The sequence below is a fragment of the Malaclemys terrapin genome, chromosome 1 (genome assembly GCF_027887155.1).
Source record: "Malaclemys terrapin pileata isolate rMalTer1 chromosome 1, rMalTer1.hap1, whole genome shotgun sequence".
Classification (NCBI taxonomy): domain Eukaryota; kingdom Metazoa; phylum Chordata; order Testudines; family Emydidae; genus Malaclemys; species Malaclemys terrapin.
Window position 1 is genome coordinate 194952361 of NC_071505.1, and position 16303 is coordinate 194968663.

Genomic DNA, 16303 nt, shown 5'->3' on the forward strand with positions numbered 1-16303 from the left:
CAAACCATATTCATATTCTGCATATTTTTTAATTTTTAAGTAAGCTAGCGTCTAGTCCTCACACTTGCAAATAAACCTTTCAAACTGTGACCCGAGAGTAACCCGTCTTCCTGAGTCCGCAGACAGCCTGAAACAAAGACCAAGACATGTGGACTCTCCTGTCCTCATTACAGCTCATTGGAATGTTGATTCTAAAATCCGTAACACTTTAAAATGGCAGCATTAACTATTTCATTTATTGTTTTTCAGCAGATAGAATAAGAATGAAGCTAACCAAGGGAGTAGGAATTGGGAGCTGCTGCAGGGCAGGAGATGTAGAGGAAAGAAAGGAACAGGAACATACACAGACGGTGAATGAGAGGGGTGGGGTAACAAATGGCAAAAAGAATCCTGGTCAGAAAGGCAAGCATAGTTTCTAATGAGAAGACTGAATGCAATGTCCTGAACAAATAATCATGTTAACAATAAAAAGACCACTCTCCCTTTGATCTTTAGGTAAACAACACGTTGATTTTTGAGAGAGTTCTGCTGTGGCTGCGGGTGATTCTGTAATCCTTAATTTACATTTTAGCTCCTGGACTATAATTAAATGGAATTCAGCTTTTTCCCCAAAAGGCATTTTACAGATGAGAGAAGGGTGATCCAGTGATTAGGACACTATCCAAGGACTGGGGAGAGCCAGGTTCAGTTCCCTGCTCCACCACCAACTTCCTCTGTGACCTTGGGTAAGTCATTTAGTCTCTTTACAGTCCCCCCTTTGAATAATGGGGATAACAGCACTTTCCTAACTATACAGTCTATACAAGAAACTCAACCACCTCCAGACAACGAAGACATATGGTAAAATTTAAATCTAGGAGTTTCCCAAAATATAACCAAAGGGCACTACCTATAAGTAGCATTTGATACATACCACATGAGCAGGTGAAAATGGGATTTTGAAGTGTATGATGACATTTGATATCTCTCATCCCGCCCACTCTCCCCCTCCCCGCCCCAATCTCCCTGAATATACCAGGTGCCTCTCTTACATTGAATACAGAAAGGATTTTAAAGAAAATATCTAATTATGGAAGCGCCAGATTCGAGACACACACAAGTTAAATGTGTATAGCTCTAGTACAGGAATTATTATTATTTGTCTTATAGCACCTAGGAACACTAGTCATGGATCAGGACCCCACTGTTCGAGGCACTGTACAGAACAGAAAGATGAACCTTGCTAAAAGGATCCTGTCATTTAAGTAAAAGACAAGAGACAGCGATAGAGAGGGGAGTACAAGGAGTCAGCATGATAGGCAGTGGGCTCAGCATTTATAAACAAGAACACTGTAATAGACAACAGTACCAGATACTAATTTTACATCAACCTATTTATATTTTTAAAAGGTAAAGCTTGAGAAAGAGAGGGGAAAATTCATATTGTACATTAAAATAGAACAGAGAAGCTTGAGTATTTTCCCAAACAGAAACATAAAAGAGTGCCAGATACATAGAACAATCAGGGCATGCAACAAGGATCTGCCAAATTTACCAGTAGTTTTGTTATTTCAGAATGCCACTGAAGTGGCAAAGAGTATGAAATCATTTAGTATCCTAATTTAAAAGGAGGAGAACATTTACAGCACTGTGTCCATGTGTGTTGTATTTAGAACGGTTCACTGTAGTGGTAAACTGCTGCACATTGCCAATCTTTTACCCCAAATAATAGGATGGAGGAACTTCTAAAAACCCAGCGACACCATATAGAGAGGGCATTGATGCTAGTGGGGGGGGGGACAGAAGGGAGGAGTTGGTGAGGGCTGCCTCTTATGCTTAGGCTTAGATTTGTCCCTCTGGTACATGTGTGTGTTTGGCACCATGCAATTAGCTCTGACTTCTGCTGCTAGACACCATTAGTTTATATGCATTTAACAGCATAAACTTATTTCTCTAGGAAAAGAGAGTATGAGGTCCAGTTTTGGGTACCACACTTTAAGAAAGATGTGAACAAATTTGAATGAGACCAGAGAACAGCAACCAAAATGAGAGGTTTAGAAAACATGACTTATGAGGAAAGGTTGAAGGAACTGGGCATGTTTAGTCTAAAGAAGAGAAGGCTGAGGGGGAACATAACAGTCTTCAAATATGTAAAAAAAAGTTGTTACAAAGAGGACTCTGATCAATTGTTCTCCATGTCCACCAAGGATAGGAAGTAATCAGCACATGCAACCCCTCCCAGAGTGGTATCGTCTGCAAACTTTATAAGTGTACTCTCTATGCCATTATCTAAATCACTGATGAAAATATTGAACAGAACCCAGAACTGATCCCTGTGGGATCCTACTCAATATGCCCTTCCTGCTTGACCTTTAAACACTGATGATTTCTGTCTGAATACAGTTTTTCAACTTGTTGTGCACCCACTTTATAGTAGGTTCAGCTAGTCATGTGCAACAATACCAAAAGTCTTACTATATACTATACATACGTAAGTATAGTTAAAGCAGCGCATCCACCCAGTGTGAATGCAGTTATATTGATATAAAGGTGCTTATGCTGGTTTAATTTATTCCCATAAGGGAAGCAGAACAAATTGCACTGGTATAAGCAACTTTATACCAGTATAATTACGTCCACACTAGGAGCTGAACTGTTATAGCTATTTCAGTAGAAAAATTACAAATCTAACCAAAATAGTTAAATTAGCATAAAAACTGTGAGTTGGCCAGGCCTTACTATGTGGTGTATTATTGTGACTAGCATAACGTGGCCTCCATCTCAGCCGGGACCTCTAAGTGCTACTGAAATACAAATAATTACAAATGAAAATAAGATCAGGGACTCCCAAGCTGAAGGTTTTGCAGAAATCGCTACTTTAGCTTTTGTTGTGATTAACAGGTATATTCAAAAGTATAGAGGTATTGGAGGGGTTTGTTGTTGTTGTTGTTTTGGCAAACCTCCTCTGCTCATGTTACTGGCAGTGCGTGGATTTTCTCATATTAGTCGTGTGATGAGATATTAAAATCCACTATTGCTATATGACTCTGTCTTGTAAAGACCAGATGTGGAACGGGGCTGTTGAGCAACAGCCCTTTTAATTAAACTCCCAGTCTCTAATCTTCCTCACTATTTTGATTTGTACTTGGTAAAAAACAAATAAAGAACAAAACACCCTATTATATCATGAAACAGCTACCGTACGGGCTAAGTTGTTTTATGGACAACCTGGCAGAGGTTGAATAACACTTAATATGGGTTTCACAAATGGTTACTTGCACTGAAGGTAACAAAGGGGTGAGGATGTGTAGGACCCAGTATCCCCATTGCCTTGCTTTACCTTGCTGCAGCTGGGGTACAGAAGAGGGAGATCCCCATACACAAAGCTTGGCATCTCTTTGTTAAATCTGTCTCTCACACTTCCCCTGGGAGAAAGTTCAGTAGGATTCTCAGTTGGGGAAAAACAAACAAAAAAAAAAAACAAAAAAAAAGATTTTGCACTATAATTGGAAATTAAAACAAAGACTCACAGGGTAAAGCAACCGCCAAAGCTACCACAACCCTTCCTGACCTCTTGCAGCCACTGCTGCCCTACAGTGGCTGCTAGAACAAGTCACTGGTGCCTACAAATGTTATTGTCCTGTCCTGACAAATATGGAAAAAGCCACATTGAAGCCAAAATGTCCCCCTTTTAACAATGATTTAGGAGGAACACAGCATTTATTTTTCTTGGGAATTTATGAAAAGGATGTGAATAGTAAATATCAGACAGAACTCTTTTCCCCCTTCTATTTTATTCCCCTCCATACAATTCAGTTCAACTAGGAGGAGCCACATTTCAGGTCCTCATAATGAGGATAGGAATCAAAAAGGCTTCTCCTCCCTTTCCTAATGTCAAAGAGAATCAATGGTGCTTTTAAAATAGAAAACACTATCCACAGGAAAAAGCAAAAGCCTCGTATCAGGCTGCAAACAGGGGCGCTTAAGCACAAGGCATTCAGGCAATGGAAAATGCATTCAGAGCGTTTAGCACACAGGATTAATCGAATTATAATTTAATCATCTGATCAAACACTAATTAGCATAATCACTTGAGGGGAAAAGCTGCTAGAGGAACAGACGAAGGAACACCTTAGGCACCCAGCACATTAATGACGCCAGATCGTGCACAGATGACTTTTTAAAAAATAAAAATAAAAAGGAAATTGAGGTTTGTAGTGCTGGAGAAGCAATTTAAGTTTGTCATCTGGATTGCATGTTATTCTTTAACCCTGAAGAGATGTTGTCAGAACCAGATTTGCCATGGCTATGATTTCTTAATTTAGACATCCCCCAAATCCCCAGGACAGTTCTGCACTAGATTATCACAGGAAGATTTAAGAGTGGGCGCATATTTTAGCCCATACAATTTTATCATAATCATATCCAACCTTATCCTGAGAGTCTCCCCCCTCCCATCCACCCCCCACACGCATGAGTGTTTAAGGATAGTCACTTGGATGACCTTCAGGGATACAGTAAAGTATTAGTGTCCTTTTACAAACCCTGCATTTATAGTAATTAGTCCAATGCTCCACTACTTGCTTTTGGTGGCTCAGTTAAAGGGAGGGTGAGGCTGAGGGGGAAGGGAAAGAAGACCCATTAAGTGATGTTCTCTGTGTAATAAAATAGCAAAATTTGGTTGTAAATCCATTTCAGTTATAAAAGCAGAAACAGCAGAAAATTTCCTGAAGCAGCAAAACATTAAGCATACCCTTGATGTTTACCTGAGTAATCAAATGACACTAATTTGTATGGAGACAGTGGGGGAAACGTAGTGACAGAAGGAAACCTGGAAAATATTTTAAACAATATTTAAAAAAAAAATCTATAGTGTTTGTTTTATTCTGACAAAAGATGGGATTTGAGTTATTTTTAAGGCAACTAGTTAGCCTTTTCAAATTGACTGTTCTAGTTGAATTTAGTTGTACTAAATATAGTGATGTGGGAGTTTATTATATGTTAGTGAGCAAGCCCTGAATGAAAGAAATTCCCTACAGTACAATATAACCTAGTAGAATAATTAGGCGCTACCTACATTTTAAAGATTCCAGATCATAAGGGATAAACTGTGAGCTAATTTAAATTGACTATATCCCCCGCTAAGGACCTCTATCGATAATCCTTTAGGCATTTCAAAATAACTTTACATTAATAAAAAAGGCAACCAATTACAATACAGCACCCATTATTTTCCCTACAATTTCTCCACATTATGCTTAGAGGGGATGCTAATTTAAAATATATAGTTCAGTATGCACAATTTAAGAACCACACCCCAAAGTACAGTATGCATTTTCTGTAGAGGAAAATTATTACGCCAAAAACAAAACCTCAAGGACTAAAAGTAATATGAACAGTATAGTCATCTAAAAATAAAATAAAGAGCTGAATCTTCTCAGTTTTTAAAGATGTGTCACTAAAGATCTCTTTGTGCTAAAGGAGCTGGTACAATTCAACTGACTTGTTTTGCTGCTGAGACAGTGAGAAACACCCATGTTGCAGACATTCCTGGATTTAAATCAATCATTCATTCATGCAGCAACAGACCGGTAGCCCACTTAGTTGTAGTACGGATCCCTGGATGCATGAGCTACAAGATTTTTAGATTTTTTGTTTTGAGTTTTTAATTACTTAGTTTAAATCTACACTTGTTTTTACTACATGCTAATTTTAAAAAAATCAAACAAACTCAGGAGACTATGTCATCTCAGAACAATCACACTGGGGGGAAAGGGATAGACAGTGGGGAAGGAACAGCTGGTAACACAGTTTGAGACCACTGCCAAGGTCAGAGATAACATGGTAGAGGAACAACAAAAACTCTTCTCCTATTGGCTTATCGTTACACAGCAATCTTTAGCCAGATAACAGCATCCCCTGCTGGCATCAGCTATGTACCTCTATACTCTGCAGTCTGCTGTTTATTCAAAGGGAGCTGCCAGTATTGTGCCAGATCATTTTATACAATTACTCAATGCTTAAGTTATTCATTTTCCAGTTCCTATCAATTCACTACAGATAAGACCTTCCCACAGCCAATATATATTACTTCCAAAATATATATTTTAAATAACTTTATTTAGGTTGCAAAGTCAAATATTAAAAGGTTAGGAAAGGACAGATTTATGGTTGTCCATGCCACCTTAATTCTGCCCCTTTGTGTACCCATGCCATGCATTAAATGCAGCAGGGCTCTTGTGGGAAAAATAGTAAATGATCATGTAAGAATAGATTAGCAATGCAGCACACTTTTACCACTTGAGATATCAGACTAACTGCATCAGCCGGCAGCAGAAGGCTGATATCCCAGAAGGTGGATGGGCTTCTCTAACTCAATAGCTTCATCCAGTCCTCCCCTTCCCCTGCTACCATTTACATTAGTGCAAATTGTTTCCCCCTTTATATGTTACAACTGCTGCTGTTTCCACTTCATCCTGCCCCTTTTTTTCCCCACTATGACCCTTCAGTTGTCTTTGCCCCTTTCTACCTCCTCTTAACCCAGCTTCCTTCTTTACCCTCTCCTCTCTCCTACTCCAGCAACTCTTTCCTGTTCCCATGCATTATTTGGAATATCCCCCCAAAAGCTGGCTAAAAGCACTTCTCATAATATAAACAAATAAGTGGGGAAAAAATGAAAACAAAACATCCAACCTCAACAAATCTGCAGATAATATGATGTGAGCCTGCCCTTATCCTGATCCCTTTGCTTGTAGGATGTACCTGTTTGCTTCTCTTCCCACTGCCTCTCATTTTGATTATAAGCTTGTTTGTACAGTGCCTAGCACAATGGGGCTGTGATCCAGATTTGGGCTTTTGGGTCTACAGCAGTACAGACAATAATAAAGGAGAAAAGGGATGTTGCTTGGTGCATAGAGAAGCGGGAAAGTATTTCAAGCATGCAGCGAGAGTGAGAGGAAGGAGAGAAAGGGAATTTTCTTACATATGTGAAGCTAAAAGCGTGGACTGAAATTTTTTTTAAAAAAGTGTATCAAAAACACCACCAGAAATACTAAAATAACCTACACCCTGGTTAGGGGCTCCCAGATTAATGGGTGGACATTATAACATAGCATCATTAAGTTTCAGTTTTGCCAAATGTTGTGCCTGTAATCCAACATCTTCCGGTTCAGCACATGATTCTTAGTGGTAGTGGAATTTGGTATAGTGCTCCTGGGTCCCCTCTGAGGATAAACCAGGATGGGCCTTTTCTATTTAAAATGTGTCCCTTGTGTATATCTAAAACTGGCCTGGATTAATAACTCCCTTGTTTCCTCTTTCACCACCATTAGCCTGACCTAGCAGAACAGTACATTGTACTTCCCCTCTCTAGCACATGTCCTGCTCTCCCCGTCTTTATGTGCCAACAGCCAGAGAGTGTTTTGTTTCTAGTCAAACAAACAAGCAAAGATCCAAAACAAAAAACAAGAGTGGGAGACAGATTGCCAGGTTCAGCTAGTCACATATGTATGCTTAGAGACTTCCAGTGGCCCTGGTTTGAGCCAGTACATAATTTGGAAGTCCTTCCTCCTCTCCCCCCACCCCATCTCTATCTTCTTTTAATCTTCTTCATGCTCTGACTTAATAGGACTTAATACCATGCTTAAGTGCATAAAGATGTTTTCCTGAATTAGGACAGTCAATAGTCTATCCCTTGCTGCTGCAGTTGCACAGCAGTCCACATTCATGGCAGGACCTGGGATGAGATATCATGGCCAGGAGAAAAAGTAATTTAATATTTTTATTCATGGCTGCTCCATGGCACAATTTCTATATTTACGGCAGGTTAAATAAATTAACAAAAAACCTCTCTGCTTTCAACTGTAGAAAATAACATTGTTGAAGACAGGTGGGAACAATGATTTCTGATTGCCTAACCCATCAGGGAAGGGAGGTCAATCAGATTCAGAGCTAGCATTTCTAGTTTTATACACAACCTTCCGTTGTCTGGAAAAGCAGATAATTGACTCATTTCAGGGAATACTAACCCCACTTTGTGACTTGTCTACAACGGGATATTACAACGTACGGGTTCCTCAGAGGTTGCATGTTTCACTGTATGGCTGGTCCTCTCAACCAGCTTATATCCTTGGATTCACACACCTACACCCCACTTAGACTCTCATTTAGTACCAAAGAATGATGCTACTAAACAACTAGTGACCACACGTTAATTAAAATATGCCCATCATGAAGATACCACTTAAGAGCAGCACTAAAGCTAACGAGCCAGTGCCAACCTCCATCAAGTCACTTCATACTGTGGCAACTATAAAACGAAGCAGTGAGAGCAGCCACTCTGCACTGGGAAAGAAAGAAGTTCTTAGCGTGCAGACTTCAGCATAGGTCAATCATTTGCAAACACAACATGGCAGCATTTCTTTTCCCTGGAATTCACACTCTGGGAGATGCTTGTCGCAGAGTTGCTCTGTCTGTGCTTTATCTTTATAATTGCCATAGCTATAAGTAAAGATGCATAGACACCAAATTATTCAAAGCTTCAATGCAACGCATTTTAATTCGTGTCAGAATGTATTAACAACGCTATCTGTCCCATTCGAATATTTCTGGTCACTCCAGAAATCATGTCTCTAATTTCTTATTATGTAATAACAGCCACCTTTTAAATGCTGTTTGTTTTTTGTTTAAATAATTTTTTACCCTTACCTTAAAAGAAATTAGAAAAGAAATCTGTGGAACTATCACTTTTCAATATTTGCTGACAGTACAAAGAGAGGTATCATAATTTAAGACAAACATTCAGTACAGGATTAATGTGTAATTAAGTGTAAGGAGACAGCAGCACCTAAAGTTGGACATTGGAGCTAGCATCCTGTTTTTCCATACACAGTCGTTTCCAAGCCATCACACATACTGTATATAATTTTGTCCCTGCTTGTAACACTGACAGCGTTAGATTAACAACTGCATGCTTGGTCTTCATTTTAGGTGATGCAGTGCACGTTCAGATGCCTTGAATGGTATTTCATCAACATAGCCTCTGAGCTGCTGCACTCCCATTTGTTTGCATCTGGCTTTGTAGCTGCCATTTAAACATGGACCATGAGTGCCACTCCCAGCGGTGTTCCTGTGCTCCACTGTGTTCCTGAGCTCATGTGTGGTCTGCCCTTCTAGAATGTTCAGCAGATAGCCTGATCAGTGATTCAGCACAGTTTGCTGCACTGCTCTCTCCCCGAGTTACTAGGAAGCTCCAGGGATGCAGGCGTTTAGTATGGAGGTGACTCTCCTTCTCAAAGCCACTGGATTTAAAAATGGCTTTCTATAAATAGGACTGCTGGCTCATTCTTAAATCTTACTCTCTGCCTCCTGAGTAAAAATAACTTAAATAGGGACGCAGGCAAGACTCGTTAATCTCTGTCATTCTGACTATCCATCCACTAGCCTCTCTTTCTTCCTATCTCAATGTCTATGTCCTTAATATCTGTTCTCCCATTTCACTATGAGATATATTTATGCAGCCTATTTTCTCTTTTTCAGGTGATTAAACCATTACTTTAAAGGGGGGAAATATTTACAAAAGTCATGAGAAATGAATGACATATGATAGCTGGAGATCAGTATGAAAAATCAATGGCAAAAAACACCAGGTAACAAGTATCTGTGGAATGCATGGTTTACTTTTAAAGATCATTTTCTTCAATGCTTTTTTGTGATACGAAAGGCTCTTCTGAAACACTTCTTCCGTTTCATTTTGTTGAAGATACCAACCTTTAAATGTGGTTCCTATAAGACAGTGTAGGCCCATGAATTAATGAAGTGAGATGGCTCTGTAAATAAGCAAGGTTAAGAAGGTGGGGTTTATTTTATAGAAGAATACAAATAATGTAACAGCCTTCACCCACTCATTCACCTTGGAGTAGGTATTCAGGATCTTATAGTCTGCAGTACATTGGAGAACCTTATTGCTCAAGAGGGTTTTGTTGCTACTTTTACAAAATTATGGTATCAGTAACTGTATAAGGAATAATAATTAAAAAAAAACAAATATTCTGCAACTTTAAGTAATCAGGGCAAGATAATAAATTCCCACATCTTTTTAAGGAATTTTCATTTTGCCATGCTATAGGAATTGCAATACTAAATCAGAACCAGTGTCACACTTAAAGAAAAGATTCCACTCTAACAATAGCCAGTACGAGATTCTTCAACAGAAGCTGTAGGGCCTGTGTGATAGATAATATATACAATAATCTGCCTTTAGGGGAAATTTCTTCCTAACCCAGAGTGAATAGTTTGCCTTGGACTTGAATAATTAGCAATGCTACCACTTTTAAATAATAGAGCTAATTGGAAAATGGATTTCCAGTCCCATTAAGGATTTAAAAAACACCGCACACACGCACACACGCACACACGCACACACACTCTGAATGGAGAAAAAAGCCAAAATTTCCAAATTTCTCACAAAACAAAATTCTGAAGAAAAAAAATCATTAAGGCATTTTATTTTGATTCATTTTAAACATTTAGTTTCAATTTTGACATTTTATTTTTTTTAAATTATATATAAAAGAAAGTAAATTTTGAAATAAGTCATTTTGGGAAAAAAATCAAAACTTTCCATTGTGAAAATGTTGAAATGGGATTATTAAAAATTTGCAAAACATTTTTTCTAATTTTTTTTCCCAAACAAAATTGCTAAAACTGGTAACATTTTACAACAAATGTCAGTTTTGTTGAAACACCACCTTCTGACAAAAAAAAAAAAAAAATTCAACTGGTTCTACAAAATAACACTAATCCTAGCTAGTGCAACTGCCAAAAACATATAGGCTGTTCTGGTTTAGAGTTTTGTACTGGTGCCCATACCTGTAGTATCTGATCATTTATAATACAATGTTTTGCAAACACGTTTGAAAATCAAGCCATGCATTCCTGGCCCTCCTATAGACTCCATTTATAACACTAATCAAGTCAATAACGTCTGACTCACCTTCTCGAGCTTTGGGGTCCTGAGAGAGGCTTAGACCAAGATTTTCAAAAATGGGGCCATAAAGTTAAGCTCCCAAGTCCATAGTTTAGGCACTAAATAGATGGCCTGATTTTCAAAAATGCTGAGGACCCATTAGCTTAAATTAAAGGAAAGGTCTGATGTTTGATGGTGTGGGGAGTTGAATGGTACCTCTATAAATGCCATAATTCAATACAGTGTGGAACTGCTGAGTGAAGGCAGGTTAAAATCAATCAACCAACCTCAGGCTATCCATTAGCTTTCCCACTCATCAGTTCCTCCGACCTTTAATACCCAAAAAGCCTGATGCTGCACCACTGAAAGGAAGGGAGTTTTACCATTGTCTTCAACGAATGCAGAATCAAGCCCCAAGTTCTCATTACAGAATATTGCCATTTGTGGAAATCAACCTCATTTTAAACTTTAATACAAATGTAGCCTCTAGACTTCTTGTCATTAATAATTGTTATACAATGCTCACAGGAGGAAAAGAAAACAGAATAGCGAGCTCTGCAAATTAAAGGGATAGTGACCCTGCAAGACAATCTACCTTCATAAATCCTCCCTTCAGTGACTGTTTATTCCCACTGCTGTTTTGAAGTGTTGCCAGTCTTGTGTGGTTTGCTGCCCACTAGTGTCCTGTGATACTGACACACTAACATGCAGGCAGCATGTCATAGTATCTCAATTTGTGTTTGGTGAAGCTGGTTAGGAATTCTTAATGTGCAGTAATTGCTATATTCTGGAATATTACTAAAAACGTAAAGAAGGGAAATGAGTTCTCTTTCAAAGTGGAGGAGCTGATTTCTGTTGCACTCTGTCTAGCTTTCTAGTTAATGCAAAGTTCATTTTAATCACTCAGTGATCAACTAATACTTATTGGAAGAAAAGAATTAAAAGCCTCAGAAGTAACAAGGTCAAAATCAATCAGTAAGATTGGGCTATCCACAAACACGTCAATAACTATATATCAGCACATGAAGTATCTTACTACCTGAGAGCAAGGCTTTGGCTACTCAGACTATATTTTGATGTCACAGCTATTCAAAAAAACCTTCCATTGGGGGGAAAAACCCATTTATATCAGTAAAGTTGTTAGCCTTCCTGTTTGTTTCTAGCAGTACTGATCACTGTTTCTTGTGGCAAGTATTCCTATTACCTCTGTTGTTCCTTCTTACAGTTTTTGTCTACTCCCTCTGCTCCCATCCCAATTTACAGTCTGGCTCTTGTCCCGCTTACAGTCTGATATGCTAGTAAAAACTCCTTTGATATATCAAAGATGGACATGTGCACACTGGGATTCATGCATTATGGATACAAAATGGAAATCATTTTAATGGGAATTTATTTTTAGTATCAGCTGTACTGTATTGGGTACATCCTGGTGTTCCATTGATTTCAACACAGATCAATGGACCACAGGCAAACAAGAGTTACAGTGGAAGAGAAGCCTGCAAATGGTTTCAGTATATTTATGTCAACATATTAAAATGTTACCAAAAGATACCGACATTTGAATACACAGAGCAATAGCATGTTTAACAAACACATTTCAAATAATCCAATGAATCACATGGGTGCAGGAATTCTGAAATATGTAAAAAAAAGTTTGATCTTTATTTTTTTTTAATGAAGTAATCAATAAAATATGCCTATACTCATTGGGATTGGACTAAGATGGATTTTTTTCACTTATATCAATCATTTCAAATGTTTGCTTCTAGAATATTCTAATACAGTAACCCAGAAGGTAAATTCTCAGTGTGTTGCTCAGGGTTATAACTGCATGACTCACCTTACCATCAGTTGGAGTTATGCAGCTTAATTCACTGTTTTGAAAGGGTACCCCCATCTTCTCAAATGGGTTGACTGTATTTATGGTTAATACTTTTTTATCCATGTTTTAAGAAACCAATAGTGTTAATAAATAAAATCAGTAGTTAGAAATAACAATTGCAGTTAGAATTTGGAAATTTTGTCTCAGAATCCTATTATTTGGATATTTCAGTGTACTAATATTCTATTGCACTCATAAGTAAGATATTTTACAGATAGTAAGTCCATTCAATGAAGGTGCCATTTATTGTGATGAGATTTATTTGTGCTGAGAGATTATAGGGAGATATGGGGGCCAATCCCGCTGTCCTTATTCAGATGGCTCCCAGGGACTCTCCAATAGAAATTTTGCCAGATGGAAAGATTGCAGGTTTGGGCCCCATGTTTGTTAAATGAAAAAGAAAAGAAATTAAAACTTGTAGTTTTACATGCTATACTAGATTTTTATTTCATTTTATAATATATCTAGATCATAATTAGATGCCACACACATGTGGATGCAAGAACACATGCGTGTTATAAGTAGATTTGTGCATTTCCCAGGGGACTTCTGAAAGGCAGATGGGTAACAGCAATAACAGAAGTCAAGCTTCAAGAGTTAATTTTTATACAGCATCATAAAAGAGTGCCACATATTTTATAAATATATAACATTTATATTTGTGTATACTGTATATACTGTATTTTCCTTCAAATACAGAAGTATTAATCATTTTCAAAATATCACCAAAATCTTACTAGAGTCATGTGAATAGTGTATTCTAAATTCAACAGTGTAACTAAAGGCACTTTCACAATGAGCATTTGATATTTTATATGCAGCCAGACACTACCTCAGGAAACACTTATCACATGTATTCTCATAATATATATTTATCCTTAGCACCCCTAAATGCAGAAGTATCATCTTCCCAGATTTTATGCTGGTATACATACCCTGTGTCTGTGTACATATAAGAATCTGCAATACACACACAGAGAGAGCTTACTATCTTATATTTACTATATCATTGAAAATTAATGTCAAAATACCCCATTTTAACCAGTTTTTAAGTTAAAGATTCACTGAACCATCCATTAGATATTCCTAGTGTTGTAAGATTTAAAAAATTGTGTTGTGTATGTGTATATATATATATATCAGCATAAAATCTGGGAAGATACATGTATCTTCTGTGTTTAGAGTGTTAAGGATAAATATGTATTCTGAGAATTTTTTATGTTTGATTTTGGTCCATACTTGTGGATGTTGAAATTGTGACATTGCTGCAGACTACATTAATAAATGAGAGAAACTGTTTTTCATACAATTTCAACCTTAAAAGGAAAACAAGGTTAATTTATTATTCTTCAGAATTGCAGATTTTTTTTCAGGTAGTCTACCTTAAAAGTATGCAATTTAAATGGATGTGAATTGATGTGTGTGCAGGGTACAGATGTATCTCTCTTTTAAAGACATACAATTTTTGGACACAAATGTTGCTGCTCTAATTTTCTATGCAACTTCTTGTTTAACTGAATAGCCCTGATAAGCGAATATACTTTCACAGTGATCCTGTGTTATTAAAAGCAAATATTTTCTCCAAGGTATCTGCCTGCAGAGGATACAGAAAAGGCATAGTGCCATCTGACAAAATAAATAAATACATTCTTAATGCCAGAACTTATTGCAATGTCTTACTGCTAGGAGGATTTCAAAATAAAATAAAAAGTTTGGGGGTTATTTTGGTGATTTTACATTGTACAGTATACTGTGCATCAAAACATACCTCTCGATACATCTTCCTTACTCCCTTGCCTTCCTTCCTGCTTCATCTCTTATTGCCTTAATTTTATGATATTTCTATCTATTCATACTGGATTTGCTTTCCCTGTCAATGTATTTTCCCATCCAGTATATACCTAAGCAAATGTGAAGGCACTCTCATCCAGCATTCATTCGTCACCCTTTGCTTGGAGCTTCAATTATATTTGTATCTTCCAGGAAAATTTTTACACTTTACCCTGAGTTTATCCCTCATTCATTCATTCAAGCAACATTTTTCTGTTCTGTCTGGTTTGCCTGGTTTTGAAAATTGTGTGCTTAATCTTTTCATTTTAACTGCCAGTGTACAATGAATTTTAGGCAGAGCTATGTTTTCAGATTTGAAAATAGGAAGGCAAAATAATAGGAATAACTAGCATCACAGTATACAGCATAATTTGTTTTCTATCCTAAAGATACTATATTTATGTGCATTTTACCTAAGTGTTGTATAGTTCAATATGCACCTTAGGGTGATACATATGGTCAAAGACTAACTATGTAAGTCTAAGTATTAAATATATAAAACCTCACCTCTATTAATAACAGCATTAAAAACTGTGAAAACATTTATCTATTGCAGAGGAATACACAAATAAGGGTTTGTTTTTTATTGTCTTTCCATTGTTATTTCCCCTTCATAACTTTGAAATTGACTGAAAGAGTCAACCTTTTTTAGATGATGTAATGCTTATCAGTGCATATTTTTACATAAATGACTGTGTTGAACACATAGCAGGTACCTTATCAGAGAAATGATGGCGAGAGAAAATTTAAAAATATTTTTCCTTAAATGAAAAGCCTGCATTATTTTGGTTAAATCACATGACAATTTAAGAATTGAAATATAAAAAAACATGAAAACAAAATCAAAATCCAAAAGCTTGATATACAAGCCCTTCAAATTCATTCAGTATGCTCTCACAGATTGATGCTCTGCTTGGCAAAATTCTGTACTTTTTTCAGCCAAAAAAGAAAAATTGCATCTATCCCTATTTCATCAAGCACAGTTTTATTCTGAATGAGGAAGATATATCATAACACACTTAGGTTATGGGCACTTACTTTGCTAGGTAAGCTAGTTTAAATGATTACAGAGCAATTTCTTCCTTCTCCCCACAGCTGCTAACAACTAGCGCAATGCTTTAAACACAAAAGATAAAAAATCATCCAATTCCCTTTGACACCCTTCCCAATTAGCTGAAATTAAATGAATCACAAACTAAATGATTATATTGCTCACCATTCAAGATGCTCTGGAACAAGAAGATAGCCAATATCCACATGCCCCTGCTCCTTTCTATCCGCCCAGCTATGTGCTTTTAGCTTTCCACTCTTTTCCTTGCTTTCTGTTTCCCTGTTTGTCAACTGCAAGGTTAAAGCTGCAAGCTAAGAGGGAAGATCAGTCCAGCTTATTTTGCTGGTAGCAGTGTAGCTGCTTGGAGAATGCGTATATGTGTCTGATTGTCCTTAAAGCAAGTGATCTGTCTCTCCTTTAGCTTCTGTTCTCCACTGACACTTGCTTGCTGGCTTTCTGTTTCAGAAAGATGCAGCTAGAGGGAAAAGGGAGGCGGGTGCTTTAAGCCCAGGTGTGTCGTTAGCTCAGGGAGACACCAGCAGGTTTGCAGAGGCAGGTCCACAGGTGAAAAAATCCTCCAATGCAAGCATAAGAT

General features: G+C 37.5%; 1 protein-coding gene across 1 annotated transcript in view; it reads right to left on the minus strand.

Moving 5' to 3' along the window:
• Positions 1–15998, minus strand: part of DSCAM (DS cell adhesion molecule) — a 630903-nt gene extending 614905 nt beyond the window's left edge. The window contains exon 1 of the mRNA XM_054049425.1: positions 15874–15998. Coding sequence (XP_053905400.1) covers positions 15874–15916 — 43 coding nt within the window. The 5' untranslated portion in view covers positions 15917–15998. The remainder of the gene's footprint in view (positions 1–15873) is intronic.
• Positions 15999–16303: the final 305 nt, after the last annotated feature.